The 20,091-nt window shown below is 41.5% G+C and overlaps 1 protein-coding gene across 1 annotated transcript in view; it reads right to left on the bottom strand.

Annotated features, from left to right (window-relative positions):
• Fam13a (family with sequence similarity 13 member A) overlaps window positions 1–20,091 on the bottom strand; it is a 92,363-nt gene that overhangs the window by 22,459 nt on the left and 49,813 nt on the right. The window contains exons 6-9 of the mRNA XM_027429742.2: window positions 17,498–17,574; window positions 16,496–16,538; window positions 8,466–8,613; window positions 292–496 (exon numbers count right to left, since the gene is read on the bottom strand). Coding sequence (XP_027285543.1) covers window positions 292–496; window positions 8,466–8,613; window positions 16,496–16,538; window positions 17,498–17,574 — 473 coding nt within the window. The remainder of the gene's footprint in view (window positions 1–291; window positions 497–8,465; window positions 8,614–16,495; window positions 16,539–17,497; window positions 17,575–20,091) is intronic.

Raw genomic sequence — 20,091 nt, 5'->3', positions numbered from 1 at the left:
TGGCTCACAGCCATATGTAATGAGATCTGGTGCCCTCTTCTGGCCTGCAGGCATACAGCCAGGCAGAAAACTGTATACAAAATATAAATAAATCTGTAAAAACAAACAAACAAAAATGAGATCTGCAGTTGGGCCACAGCTGGTGTACTAGGATGGAGAAGTTCAGGCGTGTCTCTCCACAGGTTCCTGGCTTCATTTCTACAAAAGGGCTAGCCATCCATGAGCGAGCCATTCCATCTGTTTTAATGCCATGTGGCTGGTGAAATTGCTCATCAACAGCAGAGAACATACCTCATGAAAGAATGGGAATTGGGGGGAGAAGGAGGCACTTCTGTATCATCCAGGTACTGCCTGCTCTGCCCATAGGCATAGAATCTGGGGGACAGCATGGGGTCACTGTCTTCATCCAGAAGCTGGTGAATCAGGCGCCCGGCCTGTGGGGAGAGGCGAGCTTCATCAGAATCCACATTCTCTTGATGCCAGGAAGGGATGGGCTCTGGAAAATAGACATGGTTTAAGAGGAACACTGTTCTGGAGAGCTTCATTACCCAGGTTTCCTGGATGCTTTAGGTTACTACCCTCTGAGTGGCTTCTCACTTCAGATACAAGGTCCAGAGTAGTCATTCTGTCTAGCTGAGATCACCTCTGTACCTCATACCTACCACCTGCCTTTATCTCCTTTCTTACTTCTTTTCAAAACAGAACTTGCTAGGGCTGCCCTGAAGAACAGCCTGTAAGATGTATATCCAATTGTGTGTAATTCCAATTTCCCCAACAGATGAATGAGTAAAACCTTTTCAGTCAGGAGCACCACCAAAAGAGCAATGAGTATCCTAGAGGGTGCACATACCCGACAGCAATTCTGACAACTAAGGAGCCATGTTAGACATGTGAGATCCTACTTAGCCAGGATTCATGATCTCTGTGTGGGTCAATTGGTAAGCCTTTTCTCTGGGCCTTTGCCTAGCACGTAGGATCGACATGCTTCTCCTTGTGCCTCTGTCTAGTACAAAGGACTAGCATGCTTCTCCTTGTGCTTCTCTGCATAGTACGTGGGATTGACATGCTTCTTTCTGTACCTCTGTCTGGATTAGCATGGTTATCCATGTTCCTGTCTGCCTAGCACACAGGATTAGCATGCTTCTCCCTGTCATTGTATATGGATTAACACGCTTCTCTCTGTACCTCTGCCTAGCACACAGGATTAGCATGCTTCTCCCTGTCATTGTATATGGATTAACACGCTTCTCTCTGTACCTCTGCCTAGCACACAGGATTAGCATGCTTCTTCCTGTGCTTTGCACTTGTAATTTCAGAATTTGATGCCTGGAGCCCCCATGGTGGAAGGAGAGAATCAACTCCCCACGTTGTTCTCCAAGATCCATACGTTCACTGAGGTGCAGGTGCATCACCACCCCCTGCCCCGGGCAAAATAAATACATATTAAGAAAAGGTTTAAAACTCTAAAAGATTTCAAAGTAGATTTTGTATGGCAAGCTGTTTTCCATGCATAATACTCTTCACTAAAAGCTTCAAATGCACTTGCCATTGGTGATCCCCATAAGGCTAGTTAGTACTTGCCATGCCCTTAGATTCTGGGATTTCTAAGTCAAAGAACACATAGTTGCCCCTTCAACTATAAAGCTTGAAGACATACACAACTCTATAGAATAGATATGCTTAAGCTTTGTATCTAGAAAGACAAGATTATAATCCTAGAATGTCAGAGCCAGATTAACTGAGTTCTTACAACCTCTCAGCCCTGGTACATGTGTGAAGTAACCCAGGGAAGCAGGTAACCAGCATCAAGACACACACCGGTATATTATAGACAATGGATTTAAGTGAGGGTCCAGACATGACTGGCAAGCAGACTGACAAATATGTACACACATGTACACCTACAAGAATACACACCAGTGTGCACACACAAGCTGCCCAAATGCCTCAAGTGTCCCCATGGTCGTCAAGTTTGAGAACTACTGACCCAATGCTGCAGAGAGGTAAGGCTACTGGGATCTGAAGAAATTAAGCACAAGCCCCAGTCAGTGGGAAGAGTGGGTCTGTCCTCTTGCTACAAAATCAGTGATGGCTGCCTGAAACTCAGGGAGACATCACAGCAAAACAGGAAAGGCAAGCAGGTTCACCTAAAGTACTAAATCATAACGAACAAGGTTTAAAAGTTTAAAGGAACTCAAGTTATCTTCAACACAGATAACTACTTCAAAGAATAAAAATGTTCAAGGCTGGGGGAAAAAAGTCTTGCTTATTGAGGCAATGCACGTGGCTAAGCGTGGAGACAAACATCTCATTCTTTGGACTAACAGCACCAGTCTGTGTCGGCTAAGTAGCAGGTTTAGGACAGAGTGGCTCTACCAACGAAAGGAAGCAAAGCACCAGGAAAGGAGAGAGCCAGGAAAAGGGAATCTCTGGGGGAAACTTCAGTGTTAAGTTGCAGAAGATGAGACTATTAAACTCACCAGGCTGCATCTTCTATTTCCTAAGACAAAAATCAACTCAGCGCAGACTGGGAGAGGGTTAAGTCTGCCTAATCAGTCCTGCAGCTGGCCACAGCCTCTCCACGGAGGGGTAAACACTTGAGGGGAGGGAGAACTGCTTTGGGGGGATATGAAGCTTTGATATAACGAAGTATGGTGTTGATACTGGCATGAGAGCATGCTGGTTACTTTGGCGGTTTTATTCATCAAGAAAAAGAAATACAGTTTGAAAGGTCTTACTTTTGATCCTGACACCCTCAATTTGAATTTTAATCCAGCAGGATACATTTTCTAAAATGAAAACATCTTTGAGTCTTCAACCATTTCATCTCTATGGTCGTGAATTCATTATAAACAGACTGAGAGTGGTGCTTAGCAGCTAACCTGAGGCCATCTATCCATTCTCTTGTTTAACACAGCTTTGTTTTGTGTCTCTGTCCTGGAGCAATCATTTCAAAGAAAACAAACAAGCAAAAATGAGCAAACAGAGAATCCAAATACATCCTTTCCTAGAATTACCAGTGTTGGATAGGAAATAAGACTGCTGAGGGAATCCTAGCATTTCCCCACTACAGTACATATGTACGGTATGTTAATCCATTATTGAAAGATTAGAGATTTAAAGTCATTGTGAATTTCAGATTTAACAAGATAAAGAGGAATGGCACCATTGGTCTGCAGGTGGAATTGAAGTAGAGAGTTCCCCATTTCTGTACTTATGTGAGTGTCCTCCTTTTCTCCCTCTATACAGTCTCAAATTTAAAGGACCCCCCCATTTAAGAAAGTCACAAACTGATGTATTGTGTATCTCATACACCAAAGAATCAATACAGCCAGTTCCACATTTTAGTCTGGAATATTCTAGTTTACATTTGCTAATATTCACCCAACTAGGAAGCCAGGAAACTAGCCTGAGTAGGGTGGAGCATAGTATGTGCAATTACATGGCTTTATAGAGAGCCAGTTTTGAGGATGTATCTCCAGCCATTTCTAACAGCTGCTTGACAAGTACTTTAGACTTAGTAACTCTAGAACATTGAAACAAGGATATCACAAGAAAAGTTTTCAAAGGGACAACAGAAAAGATGCAAGGCTTCACACTGGATTCTTCTCCCACAGCAGGACATAAAATGAGCACATTTTCATTTTCAAATAAAAATCGCTTTGGTACACTCACAATGAACTCCAGATATAATCATGCCACTTTTTATTAAAAATTCATGCATTCACGTCATTTGACATCATCGCAGGTCAACAGAAATAACAAATATAAAATCTGTGTTCCTGCTGTCTAAGTGATAAGAATAGGTTCTAAGGAGTCCTAACTCAGACACCACAGTCCACAGGGGCATGAAGGGAAATGAATCCATCCCAGGAAGGACTTCACCTCTGAGCAATGGCAGGGCATCGAAACAGCTGCACTCTGTTGTCTGGCTGGAGCCATTGGCTATATAAAATAAACTAGCTATTGGAATTTCTTATTTATAAGAAATTTGGACAAAACTAAGGGAGATGATATTTTCGTGCTTGTTTTTCAACTATGTTATTTAGAGCCATTAGTGCTTGGCACAATGTCACATAGCTCTCTTCTCAGCTGTTCAAAGACATGCTTGTACATCTGAGACAATGGGAGGTTTACTTCCATAAATTCTTTTTAGTGTTCTAAAATGGTAGGCTTACTAAATTGTTCAAAAAGTCTTGCAACTAACTACCAGATTTATAAGAAACCTTAGCAGTCAGCTCTATCAAGCCCAGGCTTAAAATGAGGTTCGTGCATCTGTTTTGCCTCTATTTGCAAAGTTAAGAAGCAGGTCCTCAGTAGGTTTGCTTAAATTATTGAACAAATAGTGCAACTTCAACCAACAAGAACAATGCTTTTACACATAGTTTCTTTTGTTTGTTTGTTTGTTGTTTCCAGACAGGGATTTTCTGTTTAGCCTTAGATGTCTAAGAACTCACTCTGTAGAACAGGCTGGCCTCGAACTCACAGAAATCTGCCTGACTCTGCCACCCCAGTGCTGGGATTAAAAGAGTGTGTCACCACCACCAGCTACACATAATTTCTTAACCAGTTACTAATGTACAGCCTACTTGTCTTCTATTCCTCACACGCCTCAGGGAAAGCTATCATCAAGACCCTAGCAGGTGGCCAGCTGCTCTTTCTTCAAGTGCACCATTTCCCAATCCAGGATCTAGCTTACTACAAATAGAGGAATTGAAGTTAGCGTGAATGGGCGGCTACATGGAGCGCCCTAGTTTTTATTGATTTTTATTATAAATAATAAAAAATTATTATTTATCTGAGAAATTCATACAAAGTATTTGCTGACTTTCCCCCAAAAGTGTATTTACAGATATTTGTGGAAGAGAAAAATCAGTAATATTTACATGATGCCCATAGGATGTGGAGGACAGCAGATATCAGCTCATTTAATCTTTGCTAAACAATGATTATATTCATTATGTACTATTATTTGCTGTTGTTGCTACACCTATTTAAGGACAATGGAATCAAGGCAAATGGAGACCGATTTTCTAATTTGCCCACAAAGCTGATCAAGCAGCAGACCCAGGATTCAAACCCATGGGTTTGCTTCTTATCCTCCTTATTGGATGGGATGTCTGATTAGCATGGCTTAGGTATGAGCTAGAAGTTAGGAGATGCTCGGCTTTCTTAACTGTATGATGGGAGGGTTCAACTGGAGAACTTTAGCAATCACTGTCTTCTCCATGATTCATTTAAAATACATTTCTGCAAGCATGGATGGATTGATTTTGACTGTGTTGGCGTGTGCTGGGGTGCATATATGGAGGACAGAGGACAACTTTTGGGAGTTGGTTTTCTACTTCTACAAATGTCAGTTCTGGGGACTGAACTCAGGTCATCAGACTTGGTGACAAGTGCCCTTACCCACTAAGCTATCTCACCAGCCCTTCTTCATGACACTTTCAGAGAATTTCTCTCCAAAATTTTTGTTCATTGTAAATAATAAGTGAGAAAACTTAAGCATTCCCCGACCTTTAAAAAAATGTTCTGTTAGCAGTTTGTGGTGGTGCACAACTGTAATCCCAGCACTTGGAAGGCTGAGGTAGGAGGAACTTGAATTTAAGGCCAGCCTGTGCTATAGGGACTTACTCGGTGACACAGGCTGGCCCCAAAGTTGTGGTGATTCTGCTGCCCTAGTCTCCTCACATTGTGATTATGACTGTGGGCTACTATTCTCAGGTCAAAGTGCTCTATATGCCTAATTTCAGGCAAATAAAGGATAGCAGTGTGTTCACGTCTCATGTAAATCAGCACACATGGGACTTAAAAATATTTTAATCACACAACTCTAATTACCTTTCAATATCAGAACAGTGCCTTTGATTTGTGTATCCACCTAACTTTGGAGAGTTGAAACCCTAACACCAAAAAGAACAACAGCATGGCAGATTATATAACATTCCTTAAAACTCGAAGGCATGGTTGATTACATGCCAACAAGGAGGAGATGGATCCTATGTTCACTTTCAATGGCTCCTGTGAAATCTATTTACTATTCAATCTCTTTCATTGTTCCCTTGATCCTAAACTTTAGAACTTACAGAACATAGTTTCCCAGGCACACACTGAAGGGGCTCCCACCACAGCCATTCATACCACCCTGAATCAGCTGACCCTTCCTGGCTCCACATCAGACTGTGACCAATGCCACAGGCCAGGGGCCAGGCACACAAATCCGGAGTGTCCCTCTACATAGTGGCGTTGGGGGTGTTGGATAGTGGCTTTGGGGGTGTTGGATAGTGGCTTTGGGGGTGTTGGATAGTGGCTTTGGGGGTGTTGGATAGTGGCTTTGGGGGTGTTGGATAGTGGCTTTGGGGGTGTTGGTGGCTGAGTGTGGATACTGGTCTCTAACGGTGATCATTGCTTCCATCTTTGTATATTGTTGCCTTGCTTTTGTGTGCACAACTTAAATTTGTGTGAAGTTATTTACTACTAGAAAAAACACCTTTGCATTTCTTACTGAAGTTATAAATAAGACGATAGTCTAGTCATCAAATTTATTGTTGTCATTTAATCAATCTAGCTTTACACATTGGTTCTTTTATTTTGACTATCTGTATGGCCTTATTCCTGTTATAAAGCAATTTGGAAATCAAAATACATAATTTAAAAAAGGTTGCTGAGAGCAATAACCAAATAGCCAAAATGACCTTGAAAAATAAATCCCTGGAGATTTTAAAGGTGTAGTAGTTCAACAACAAATGCAAATGTGATGGGAAAAAAGAATAGTTGCAGCGATTTGCCAACACAATTTGCCCAAGGCAGCCTATAAAGTTCCCAATAACCTTTAGAAAACATCCTGCCCAGCTTTCTAAAGAAGATGCTGGTCTATATTTTTATTCTCTGCAGAAAAATTCTTTAAAGTAATGGAATCGTTTCTAAGAAACTGTAAATTGGCTTTTAACCACTCTGGAGGGCATGTTCAGCTTTACTTTATGTTATGTGTGTTGAGAGAGAAATTTAAATTTATGATTAACCAAGAGAAATAATCAAACCAAGTGCAGTCCATTTCAGGGGAGGAGCAGGAAGCGACCGTAACTCATTTGAATTCTGGCTCCAATTTCTTTTTATTTAAGAGCTATAAGATAGACTGTATCACTGAAACTCAAACACATTTATATATTTTTGTTTTTGCTTTTACTTAGGCAACAGTGACCACTCTAAGACTCTTGGGGGTAGAGAAAGCAGGTTGCTGTGAATTTATAGATTAAAAAGACATACAATTATTTCAAAGTGGGCAAAAATGAGCGATAAGCTAATTGATATCCAGAAATAGATTAGTTAAATTTAACATGAAGCAAATCAACCATGCCCTCTTTTGTTCTCCGAATACTTTGAGCAGGGTTGATGTGACAAAATTTCAGATCTGCTGCCTAATTGTATGAAAATAACCAGAACGGGTTTCTTAGATTACAAGAGGGAAAATGGAAATAAAACAGTCTGTTCTCTCACAAAGTCCTGCATGCCAAGACAATAACTAGGCCAACCTTTCACCATGTGGGCTTTTCAGATGGACTTTCGATCATTAGATGTAAAAGGAGGAGTGGTTCTGGATCAGGCACAGGGAATACAAACACTAGTGGGGCTGATTTTCATAGTTGTGACTCTGTAAGTCATTAGATTAAGTTACGTTGATGGTCTGAAGCCAGGAACCCATTTCTCCCTGGCTGTGGCCTTCAGAAACTCACTGTATAGAGCACTGACACGGGTTTGAGTGTAAAAACTCACCAGGGATAAAGAAGGCAGCATGAAAGAACTGCTGGAGGGCTCTCTCTGACATAGTTTTGATAAAGCTAACTTTTTCCTCAAAGTAAATTTATAATGTTTCACCAGAAGTCTCTGGAAAAAAAAAATAAAACATCTAAAAGCCAAAGTGTCTTTGGCTTTCGGCAAAGAAGCACTTTCATTCGGCGTTCTGACTAGTGTGTTAACCTGATTTCTTTTTAATGCGTACATTAAAAGGTAGGAGAAAAGCAAAGAGAAACATCTTCCTTATAAATCTGAAGGTTTACTGTGGGAAGTGAGTGATGTAGCTGGGTGACTGGTAGGTAGCAGGGGGTAGGTAGCTGAGGCACAAGGGGTAGCGGGTGAGGTAGTGTGTGGCTGGCTTTCTGCAGCATACCACAAGCAGGGGCAGCACGCTTGGGGGTTAAAATATACTGCAAGGTGACTCTAGGACAAAGAGCATGCCTATTTTTCTTTCTTGTGTTGCAACTACCCTTGGCAACACTAAACACAGTGTGTTCCTATGCTGCCTGGTAAAGGATTTTCAGTCATTTTTTTAAAATAGAAATCCAGTTTCTTCTGCATGCATAGCTCTTAACTCTCATCCTCACAGGCACGCTGTCACATGCCTTGTATATGCTTATCCATATTGATTTTTCAGTGCAAAACCACCCAAATGGCAGATGATCACCTACCTTCCCAGTTCTTCTCATCACACAGTGCTGTCAGGTCCAACTGGGGCATTTCAGGGACAAAGCTCTCCTGCTGATCATCGGCATCTTGATTCCTCTGTTGTTTGGTGTCGGATATACTGGGGTGCTCCTGAATCTTCATTGTGGGGCTCTGCAATAACAGCACAATGTCCCCTAATGTCTGCTGTTCACCAAAATGCAAAAACATTTGCAGCGATTCCACGCCTTCTGAATGTAACCTCCCAAGCCACAGCTGCTAACACTTCCATTGCAGAAATAAAAACCAGGGCTTGATGCCCCCTGGGCACTATCTGGCTACTCTCATGCAAAAAGCCACGGTCCATCTGCCAGCTTTAACTTTTCTTCTTGGGGGGAGAGGCAAGATGATTTCCTTAGGCTGCTCCTCCAGATGACTTCAGGCAGCTGACAGGTCTTGAGTGATTACTGACTGAGGTCGGGAAGGAGGAAAAGGAGTTTATGTTTCTTAAAGGAGCATGGCCCACTGCATGGTAAACAACAACAAAAAGCTGGCTGCAGTTGCTAAGGCTGCTAAGGCGGTGGTGGCAACATGGTGTGTCTGGCAAGCACTGTCTTTGCCGCTTAGGTAAACACTCCTGCAAGGGCAGGGGCAGAAACTAGGGACACCATACTCCTCTGAGCCCTTGGGCTTAGATCAATTAAATGGGGCTGTTTTCTCCAGAGTGTGGGGAGAACAGACTATTTATGGAGGCGCTCTGGGTATTAAAGCATTGTTGCGAAAATTCTAATGGCACTGGTTTGGTGTTTCATCTCAGCTAGCAGTGAGGACTAGACCCTGAAAACAAGCCAAGATTACAAGGAGAACAATCTTCCCCTCCCAGTAAAAAGTAAGAGCTGGCAAGTTGGTGATTTGTAATTTCTATTTTACAAATATTCAATTGTCAGTTGTTTTTCTATTTCTCCCCCTACCTTGAATACTGAAGCTGCCATTGGCAGCACCTACCCCTGGCTAGGACATCTGGTGGGAGGCAGATATTTAAGCTAAACACTTCTGTGCATGTGTTTAAAATAGCACTTAAATCGATTCTTTTGCATCAAAATTGTCTATTTAGCTTGTTCTCTTGGCACACTGTAAATTAAGCTGCTTTGTACTTCCTACTTTCTTGAAATCACAAATGACTGCACTGCAACAGTTTTACTCAAAAATGTACTTTTCAAGTAGCACAGATCTGTACAAAATATTTTCTTTGGGGTAAATGAACATTTACTTTTAGTTATCCTATTATTAATTGAAAAAGAAAACCCAAGAACATCTGGAAATCATAGGAGAATTCGCTAATGTAGGAGATGTTATTAAACTTCAAATAAAGAGCTATTTAAGACTTTTGGCTCCTTTTAGTAGCTGTCCGACCCATTTTGAGATCACCAGGGGAATACTCACTGCTTTTTACTATTCTGTTTCTACTGAGTGCAGCATGAAGACAGGCACTTTCTTCACATTGGGAACAAAACAAAACTCCACCAAGGTCTTGGCGAATAGCAGCCTCACATGAAACGACACGGCAACCTTACACTCTAGGACAGACTAAGCATGTTGTCTGTCTATTGGGAAACAGTCATATTACAAAAATAATTTGTTCCTTGAGTTTAGCCTAAGTGGACCAGGGTTGAAAGGTTCAATCTGTTACTCAGCTTTTAGATATTTTAGGGACAATCAGTCAAAAGTTGTATGTGAACATGTAAGTTTGTGTGGCTATAGATGTATAAGGCAGAGAAATGAAACATGTATGTAGTAAGTAAGTATATCTTAACAGTCTTGTAAAGTTCTGTGATGATCTAAGATATTATAAGCAAAGCCTAAAGCCTACAACAGAAAAAGAGACAGCTGGACAGATGCCACCATTCTTTCTGTTGTTATAAGACACCATGCAGACACTATTGAGGAAAATGCCAAGGGGACTAGGAAACACAGCATGTATGACTGGGTTTTAGGTAAGACACACTATATTAAGAGATGGGACACACTTATGCATCATGAAAAAGAAATCAGGAAACAGATATCAGTGTGTTTGCCGTCAATCAGCAGCAGCAGTTGAAGGCAAAGCTGTAGAAGAGGGGACACATCACATGAAGAAAAAGGTGGGCTAATATGAAAGCAAGCAAAGCATAGCCAAAGTGAGAGAAGGGGTTCCAAGGTGCCACCCCCAAGGTTGTTAAGGAGGAAGGCAGAGGACAGAGGGGCCAGGAGCAGAGGCAAGGCTGAAAGGCCCCATATGCTGGGCTAAGCACAGCATAATTAAGCGTTGCCCAACTCAGAGGTTAAGAGCATTGCTGCTCTTGTCAAGGACCCAGGTTGCATTCTCAGCATCTACATGGTGGCTCCCACTGTCTGTAACTCCAGTTCAAGGGGATCTGAACTTCTCTGGCCTCCACAGGTACTTCACCATGTGGTACACAGACATACGTGTGGGCCAAAATACCCTTACACATAAAATAAAAATAAATAAGTCACTAAAAGTATTAAAAATAAAAAAGCATCATTAGCTCTAAGGAGATAAAACAAGGAAAGATAGTGACAGCGGATGAGATGTCTTACTTTCTAATGAGTGAACGGGGATGGCCTCTTTTCCATAATGATACACCTGTAAGGAAGTGGGGACATGGGCTGTCACTGGGAACAGCATTTCAGGAAGGTGGAAGTGAGCATGTAGAACTTTGTTCAATGAGGCCTGGCTGGGTTTTATGTGGTTTAGGAATAGCAAGCAGCCACGCATCTGAGATCCAGTAAGAACAGGTCACCAGGGTGGGTGCCCCTTGATGCAGAGCAGGAATCCTGCATGGTGAGATCTAGGTTAACTGAAGCTGATTCTTGGAACAGCAGTGAATGCTTCCCTCTTCCCTACACCTATCCCAGCTTGAGAGGTCATGGACACACACAGAACAGCAAGCATGTTCTGCTTCAGTGGAATGCATGCACCCCTTGGCTCTGCCTTGCTGGGCTCCCATCCATCCCTGAGGTGAGTTGTTTCACATGTCCTATTTGCTTATCTGTCTTAGAACCCTGAGTCCCAATTCCTGGCCCAATTGGTCTAGGAAGCTCATGGGTTCTCCTGGCCTAGGGCTGCCCAATTGACTGCTGTACAGGAGTGGGCAGTGATGGTGTTGCTACTCAGTGACTGCTTAGGCTCTGTAGCCATGCGCAAGAAGAGAAACTGTTCTTCCTTCCCAAGGGTACCTTGGTGGAGACACCTGGCCAGGTGGTCCATACTCTCCAGGAAAGCTTACCATAGATACGGCAAACACTGCCTATTTGTTTCTCCCCTTTGATCATTAGGGTTAACAATGTCCAGGGCAGTCTCAAATATCAAAATATTTTTAGTTTAAACTTTCATTATTTACATATCTACTATCTTTGGTTAAATCAAAAATAAATTAATCGTACAATTTTCAATTCAGAAATCCTTCCTGCTATGATGTGGAAGACATTGAACCTCAAAATGCTGCCTCACATGAAAACACCATGAATCTTTGCTTAATGGACTAATGGGTGGCTCATCAAAGATCCAATATAGTAGGCAGAGAAGGGTGGGTTCTGGTGGCAGAGACTTGAGTTTAAATAGCAGGTCTGTCTTGTCAAGACCTGGGAGCCAGCCTCTCTGAGCCTTAGCTTCCCTTTCTCTAACACTGGACTGAGCATCTTAAGGTTAGGAACAAATGGAAAACATATACAAACAGGTCACCCACAGTAAGGGTAAAGAGATTTCTGTTTCTCCCCCTACTCCTGTGCCCATTCATTTGGCAAATGTTTATTCAATGGGTAGCATATGCTGGGCAACAGAATTCATAAGTGCATAAGGCATAGAATTCCATGTGAAAGAGAAACAGTGAAAGTCTGAGTGCTGGTGTCACAGAAGTGACAAAGGGAAAGGGAAGGCTGCCAGAGAGCCAATACAGACAGCCTGTCTCGTCTGGGTCTCAGGTGACATTGCATATACAGGTCCAGACCGTTAACTCAAGCCTCTCATCATTGTCGAAACTTGCCCCTGGTCTGTTTTCTCTGCTCTGCCCCCTTCCTTGGCTTCTGGTGATAGGAGAATTTATGCACCATTCCTTCTCTTTCCCTGGGCAGGATTTGGGTATGTGGCTGAGGACTTAGTATGATGAGGAACGACAACACTAGAGGCTGCTGGACGATGCAGCTTTCCCAGGAAAAGCCAGCATGAACTGGCCACAGGAAACCACCAGCATTTACTGTTTGGCTGATAATAAAGGAGTGTAGACACAACACATCCCCATGGTTTGTGTGAGCCACAAGTTCCGGTGGCTTGTGGTGAGCACTGATTGTCCTGTTTCTCAGGGTCAGAGAGAGCTTGGACTTGACATAGTGGAACAATCAACTCTCAGTCTTGCATGGCACGCCTCAAATTTTTCCCTTCTCCTCTTTTTCTTTCCCTTCCTTTGTTTACTTACTTTATTGAAGCAGGAGGCAAAAAGGGGGGAAATGGGCTTTTATGATGAATGTCCTGTTTGTTATCAGAGGCATGATTCTAATCACTCTTAATCGGTGGGCTTAGAAGGCATAAAGAACACAACAATGTCTTGAAAGAATTTAACATTTCATTGACCTAGAATTCTGAAATAGAATTATCTCTTTCACATAATGCACTGCTCTTCTACAGTTAATAATTCTTGCTTCTCTTACTTCCATGGCAAGGAGATTCATTATAAGTTTATTGTTTGAATATTTCAGGTCTTATATGAAGTGAAACATTTTCACAATAGAAAATTGCTTTGCTTGGGGCTGGAGAGATGGCTCAGTGCTTAAGAGTGCTTACTATTCTTACAGAGACCCCAAGTTCAGTTCCCAGCATTCCCACCAAGCACTTCTCAGCTGCCTGTATTTCCATCTCTTAGGGAGATCTGATGCCTCTGGCCTCCATGGGCATCTGCACTCACAGGCATAATATATCCACATGCAGATGTAGAATTAAAATGATAAAACTAAACCTTTAAAGAGAAATGCTTAGCTTACAGAAGGCTCCAATATGTAGGGCACCCCCATAGTAATACAAGTCTGAAAATGTATCTCAGTTACACATTTTAGAAGGTGGACATGAGTGGTATGTCTCCTCCAGATACCTGTGATTTTCAATGAGTTTCAGAAAGAAAGAAGAAGTGTTCTAGGCTTCATGTGTCATAAAACACTCACCACCTCTTTGGTAAGTCACTTCCGTTCATACAGCCCAAGGGAGATATTTTATTAACGTGCCAACCTCTCCAAGGCCTGTCTGAAGAAACTCTACTTTCATTTGTAGCATTTTGAAGTGACTCAACTTTTTCTTATTGTTGGAATTAAATAAACTTTAATTCCAACCCCAAAAGAAAGGGATGTGTAACTCTTGGTGATCGGTACTTATCTAGGACTCCCAGAGACCCTCCTTTTGGATAAGTTTAGTCACATAATTAATATAAAGATTTAAGACATGCAATAAAGGTGCAAGGTTATGATGATTTTCAACATAGGCTTTGGTACAAGGTACACTTAAAGCTGCCAAAATCACTGTTGTGTCTGCATTTTGACATTAAGAAACAGACTTACAAGTTTCTGTCTGCCTGTCTGTCCCTACAATAAGGAGCAGCTTGGAGGCTGAGGGTGAGTGTCCCTCATTCTGACAGAACTCTAGTCACAAAAACACCTTTCCAATCTCATATTGAGCTGACAGTTTTCACAAAGCCTCTTATTTGTTGTTGTTTTTGTTTGTTTGCTTTTCAAAATGGGTTTCTTTGTATAGCTCCGGCTGTCTGGCTGTCACTCTATAGACCAGGCAGGCCTTGGACTCTGAGATCTGCCTGCCTCTGCCTCCCAAATGCTGGGATTAAAGGTGTGGGCCACCAGCACCTGATGTAAAATACTCTTCAAGGCCAGTGTTAGTGGTAACAAAATATTTTTACTGAAAAATGAAATTGCAAAATGAATTCATTGTGGGCATACACATTCTGGCATCTCAACCTGATGCTAAAGGAGACTTGAAACAAAACAAATAATAGTTAACCAGAACTCAAGAAAGGGGGAGCAAGTGTAGACTTTCAGTTTCAGAAGTTTTAGGAAGTGATACATATGAAATCACAGCATACTGAAACAAGGAAAAGTATGTTAAAAATGGAAAACAAGTCCCCCATTCTTTAATGAATAGCAATAAAATATCCCATCAAAAAGATATAATTCCAATTATGTGAAGTGGTATCTTTTTCTCCATTGGTGCAGCTATGATGGAAGGTGACTTACAGAGCTTAACCTTGGTTTTAATTCACCGTCTAATTTCTTCTTCTGTCTGAAGTGTCATTATGGTGATGTTGATTAATAGTGAATGCCCACAGAGTTCCAGGAGAGAGTTGGTTGCTGATTGGTGTTACATATGCATGACACACGTAAGAAGAGGACCTGGCGCTTAGGAGAAGAATTTAAGATTTGCCCCAAAGATTGTGCTGTGACCCAGAGACATAGGAAGGCCACTGTGAATTTGCATGCCACTTGGGATTATAATTTACTATCATGAAGTTCATTGACAACACTGTTCTACTCCATTTCATCCCAGAACAGATAAGAAGACATCTCCAGGAGGCTGGCTTTAAGCTTATGCCCAGTGTCAAAGGGCTTCCTGTGAGTCAAGCAAGATGGCAGGAAAGAGAGGAGACATGCTCATTGGCACAGTCCCTAGAGACAAGGGAAGCACGTCAGCCTCTTGCTTTGATCCTGTGGATACTTGAGCTGAAAATAAGATATGAGGGAATTATCTCAGAAGCAGAAACTTTAAATCAAAAAAGAAGATGGCACAGTCTCTAACTAGCTTGTTTTTAGAGGAGACAAGTTTTGTTATGTAGCCAGACTATCATTCTTCCTGCATTAGCCTCCTGAGTGCTGGGAATACAGGTATGAGCCATGTACACCTCGCTATTTAGGTTGGTGAAGAAGCTTACATAACAAGACCTGAGTAGAAGAAATATAAGAAGTCTACAGCTTTTGTGTGTATGTGCGTGCGTGTGTGTGTGTGTGTGTGTGTGTGTGTGTGTGTGTGTGTGTGTGTGTGTGTGTAGTTCCATTAATTTACAGTGGTTTCATGTGAGTGTGCACTTTTCTAAGGAGGGAGATACTAAATTTTCATATTCCTTTTTTTTTCTGGTAGAGATCAAGTCTAGGGCATTGTACATGCTAGATACTCTCTCTACCACTCAGCTATACCATTTACTTCCACTTGGTACAGCTCTTAGAGTCTTAGTCTGCTAGACTCAAAGCTCTCTGCGGGCAGTGACTCTGGCTGCCATTAAATAGCCATTCCTAGCATAGAATATATGAATTTAATATGCAGAATTTAATAGACATTGTTAAATAATTCTGTTAATAAATTAGGTCAGCCTTCAGCAAGTATTAAGAACTACTCAGCTACAGAGGCCATTCTCTCTATATTATTAATATAGCCACATTTAACAATATTTTGAGAAAAGCTTTAATTTTCTTTATAAACACTGAAATTGACACTGGATCTGGAAGCATTCAGAATTAGAAGATACGATATACATACATGATTTTAAAATTCAGGCACCAAATTGAATGAGACATGGACACAGGAGAAAATGAGTACTTGAATCAGTATGGTGCCATCAAGATGGCATGTGCAAAGGCAGGAAAATGAACGAAACTTGGGCATACAGACATTAGGGAATCTTACTGAATCTGAAACAAAAGGAACTCCAGTAAGTAACTTTATCTGAATTTATGTTCATTTGAAACCGAATGAGGCAACCCTTGTGACTTACCTGTTTCATACACTTCAAAGATGCATCAAGTCAGAGAAACATCAAACCACTCACTTAGTTTTGTTTTGCTTTTATAGAAAACCCAGGAAGCATCACTACCTTTTATAAGAAGACAGTCTACCCGTCATCCTAATCACATTCCTGTCAATTACTTCTAATCAACAGACTAGTACCATTTCCCAAGCTCTCTCAAGAACAAGAGCAAGGTCCCGCCGGTTACACTTCCGTTAGCTACTTACCTCATAATGCTGGGTGTCTCCGCCACCTCTTTCATCTTCTTTGCTATCAGCAACAACAAAAATATATAGTCATTTATTTTATAATCTCTTTTTATCTATTCATATTATAATCTTCTTTTAAAAGTGGCCAGAGTATCTCTAAACCAAATTCTTATAAAATTCAAAAACAAAAGGAACAGAAAAGTAAGATGTAACAGACAGCCTAGAGATGCACTAATCTATAAGGTATAGCAACACATGAGGACTCATAGCGTTTTCATGACTACATGCACAAGCTCAACACAGACAAAATCCCAACATTGGGGGGGGCTGTGTGGGGGACCAAGGGTGTGCATGTGGAGGGGGCACGATTGCCAACATTAGCTGAGGTGCTCTTGACATTTGATAGCTGCCAGGAAAGGAAGAGCCAGTTTGATTTAAGGGTGTGACGCACACTCCAGGGCAGTTCCAATACCCAAGAGTATTTAGACAACACATTTGAGTTTGTGTGTCTTATTTTAAAAGGTGAGCATGAAGTCAGGTAAGGGAGAAGGGTGGATTTGGAGAAGTTGGAGGAGAGAAGTTGAATATGATCAAAATAGATTTTATGAAAATTTCAAATAATTGATACTAATATATATCTTGGTTTTTCGTGACAGGATCTCTCTGTGTAGCCTTGGTTGTCTTGGAACTTAGTCTGTAGACCAGGCTGGCCTCAAGCTCAGAGATTCACCTGCCTCTGCCTCCTGAGTGCTGGGATTAAAGGTGTGTGCCACCGCCATCTGGCAACACATTATATCTTAAAAACAACGCATGTAGAGAAAAAAAAAAAACTATAAGAAAACCACACATGGATGTAATGATTAGCCATAATAATAGAGTCTGTATGTCAAATACTCTGTTTGAATAAACAGTGCTGACCAAACACAAGCCTTTCTTTCTACTTAATCCTCATACCGTATTTAGTGAAAGAAATCTTTTCATGGCCTTGAAAGCAGAGTGAGAAGAAAATTCTAGGATTACCTTCCATTGGACCTCAGTTCAACAGCTTCAGGTCCAGGTCTTTCAAGCGATGGCATGCAACTAAGACTTTCCATGGTCTGTAACACAACAAATGTTGTTTGCTATGAGGGAAGGAGAGAAAAATCCAACAGCATAGCCTCCTTTCTTTAAAATAGAAAAACCAGGGAAAATAGATAGGGACACACTCTGTTAAAATGATGATTATAAAGGTATATTGGGTCCTATCATCCCTCTAACATAGACAGCTGACAGCCTTGTGGAAATAGTTGACTGAAACATCTACATTAGTTAAAAAAGCTTTTATGGCTAAAGTGCAAAACTCAGGTTGCCAGAAAATCACGATGGTTTGGAAATACAATAGGGGAATGATCTTGAATCTATTTAGAACTGATGTAACAGTCTAATGATGTAACTGCTCATTTAATATCCTTTTCTTTTCCGTCTTTGTTGTTGTTGCTTGAGACAGAGTCTCATGTAATGTAGGATGCCCTTGAGGTGATTCTCATACCTCCATCTTGAAAGTGCTAGGATACAGTTGTGTGCCCTCACACCCAGCTTAATTTATTACTGTTATGGAATATAATGCTAATATGACCTTGAGTAAACAATAGGCAATAATGAGTAGAACGGTCTGAATATCAAGCAATTTGGTCCAGAGGTGATCTCATGGACTTGGCATGTAGCTCAGCAATAGAGCAAGGCCCTGGATTCAATTGCCTGCATAAAAAAAAAGAAGAGGTGTTTTTTGCATTTCTTATCTATTACTAGGAGAGTATAAACTAGTGAAACCACAATGGAAATCAGTCTAGAAGTTTCTCAAAGAATTAAAAATAGAAGTATCATATGACCCAGCTATACCACAAGATATTTACCCAAAGCACTCCATATCCTACCATAGAGACACCTACACACTCCTGTTTTGTTGATGTACTATTCAGTGCTACATCAAGGCAATGACACCAGCATAGATGTCCATCAACAGAGGAATGCGTAATGAGAATGTGGTGTGTCCACAAAAACTAAAATCATGAAATTTGCCCCAAAATGGACAGAACTGAAAAGATTACATTACACGAAGTGACCCAGTCTCAGAAAGACACAAATGCATCTTCTCTTTCATAGGAGGACCCTAGCTTTTAATGTTTGTGTCTCTAACAAGTACGGAGTGAGGGGAGTGGGTACAGATTTTGAAATAGGTAGAAAGAGGAGGACAAGGAGTTTGAAGACAGTGGAGAGGAAGGGTGAAAGATCTCATGTTACATCAAGGTGGAAAGGAGGCTACAGGAGTGGGAGGGCAAAAAAGGAAGGAGGGAGATGGAGAAAACAGCACACTACAATCCACTTCTTCATAAGCCAACACCATTAAAAAAAAGAATCAAGGCCATATCACAAGAAATCTAAGCAGTTTCTCCTCAGGGCCATCCTTGTGTTTGAGCTATAGCTTCCCTTCCATCTAAAACAAACAAACAAACAACCCCCCCCAAAACAGGTAGTAAGTTCTGAATTTTAAACAAATCTTGCCCTGTTTATATACAAACCTAAGATTCCTTTCCTTTGTGTACCATTAAATACAGAAAGAATCCATTGGCTTTTGGATTCTGTGTTTTGGCAATTAATGTTTAACTTTCCTATTCAGGGCCTAGGACAGAAACAAAGGTACTCTAAACACTGTGACAAAGTGTGTTTGGGGGCAGGCAAACTAGGAAAGTGATAAGGGCAAGGTCTGTCTGGATCCCATTAGCCACTGCACTCCTCATGCTCAGCACGAGTGATGACCAGTGTGCTGCAGTGAATGAGACCTTTGCACTGATTAGGGTAACTCATATAACATGAAGTCCAGACTCAAGGAGCTGGAAGGGGTGGGCACACGGTTGTGTTCCTGGGGTATTGAAGGGGCCCAGAACAGCTGCCATCTTCAACACAAAGCTCCAGGTGTGCTCTGGGAAATTTCTTTTTTCCTTCCAGCTCACAGGAGGAGGGAGCAAAGGGGGAGATTTCATCAACCCGGCTTGGAAGGCACACATATCACTTCTCACATCTCACCAGCAGGGGAGACTGGATATGTGCTGTTACTGGGCATACAGCTACTTCATGACTGGAAGAAAAGGGTGTGGATGGGAAGAGCTAGTGAGCTCTGCATGGTGTCTCTTTATGGTATTGGTAGTTCGTTGTGTATGTGTGAGTGAGCACGTGGGTGCATGTATGCCAGAGGACAACTCTATGGGGCCACTTTTCTCCTGCCGTCATTTGGGATCAAGGGACCAAACTCTAGCCACTAGGCTATGTACACCTGTTGATCCATCCTGTTGGCCCTAGCCTATATATTTTAAGCACTAAAACATAAAATGTACAAAAGCAATAAAAAGGAATTTAAGCCTGCCACTGATCCTTTACTAATGAGCCCATATCACAATCTCCTTTCTTGAATTCAAGGTTGGACTCATAGACTTGTTTTGACTGGCAGCACTACCATGACCTTCAGGGTGACAGATTTATTCAAAGGAGGTTTTCTGTCCTTGTCCTCTAAAAAGCTCTGTCAGCACGCACAGCTTTTGAATACAAAGTCATTTTGTCCTCCAGTGTTTAAGGTGTTG

The sequence above is a fragment of the Cricetulus griseus genome, chromosome 8, assembly GCF_003668045.3.
Source record: "Cricetulus griseus strain 17A/GY chromosome 8, alternate assembly CriGri-PICRH-1.0, whole genome shotgun sequence".
In the NCBI taxonomy this organism is placed as follows: Eukaryota; Metazoa; Chordata; class Mammalia; order Rodentia; family Cricetidae; genus Cricetulus; species Cricetulus griseus.
This window is presented reverse-complemented; position numbering and strand designations above follow the sequence as displayed.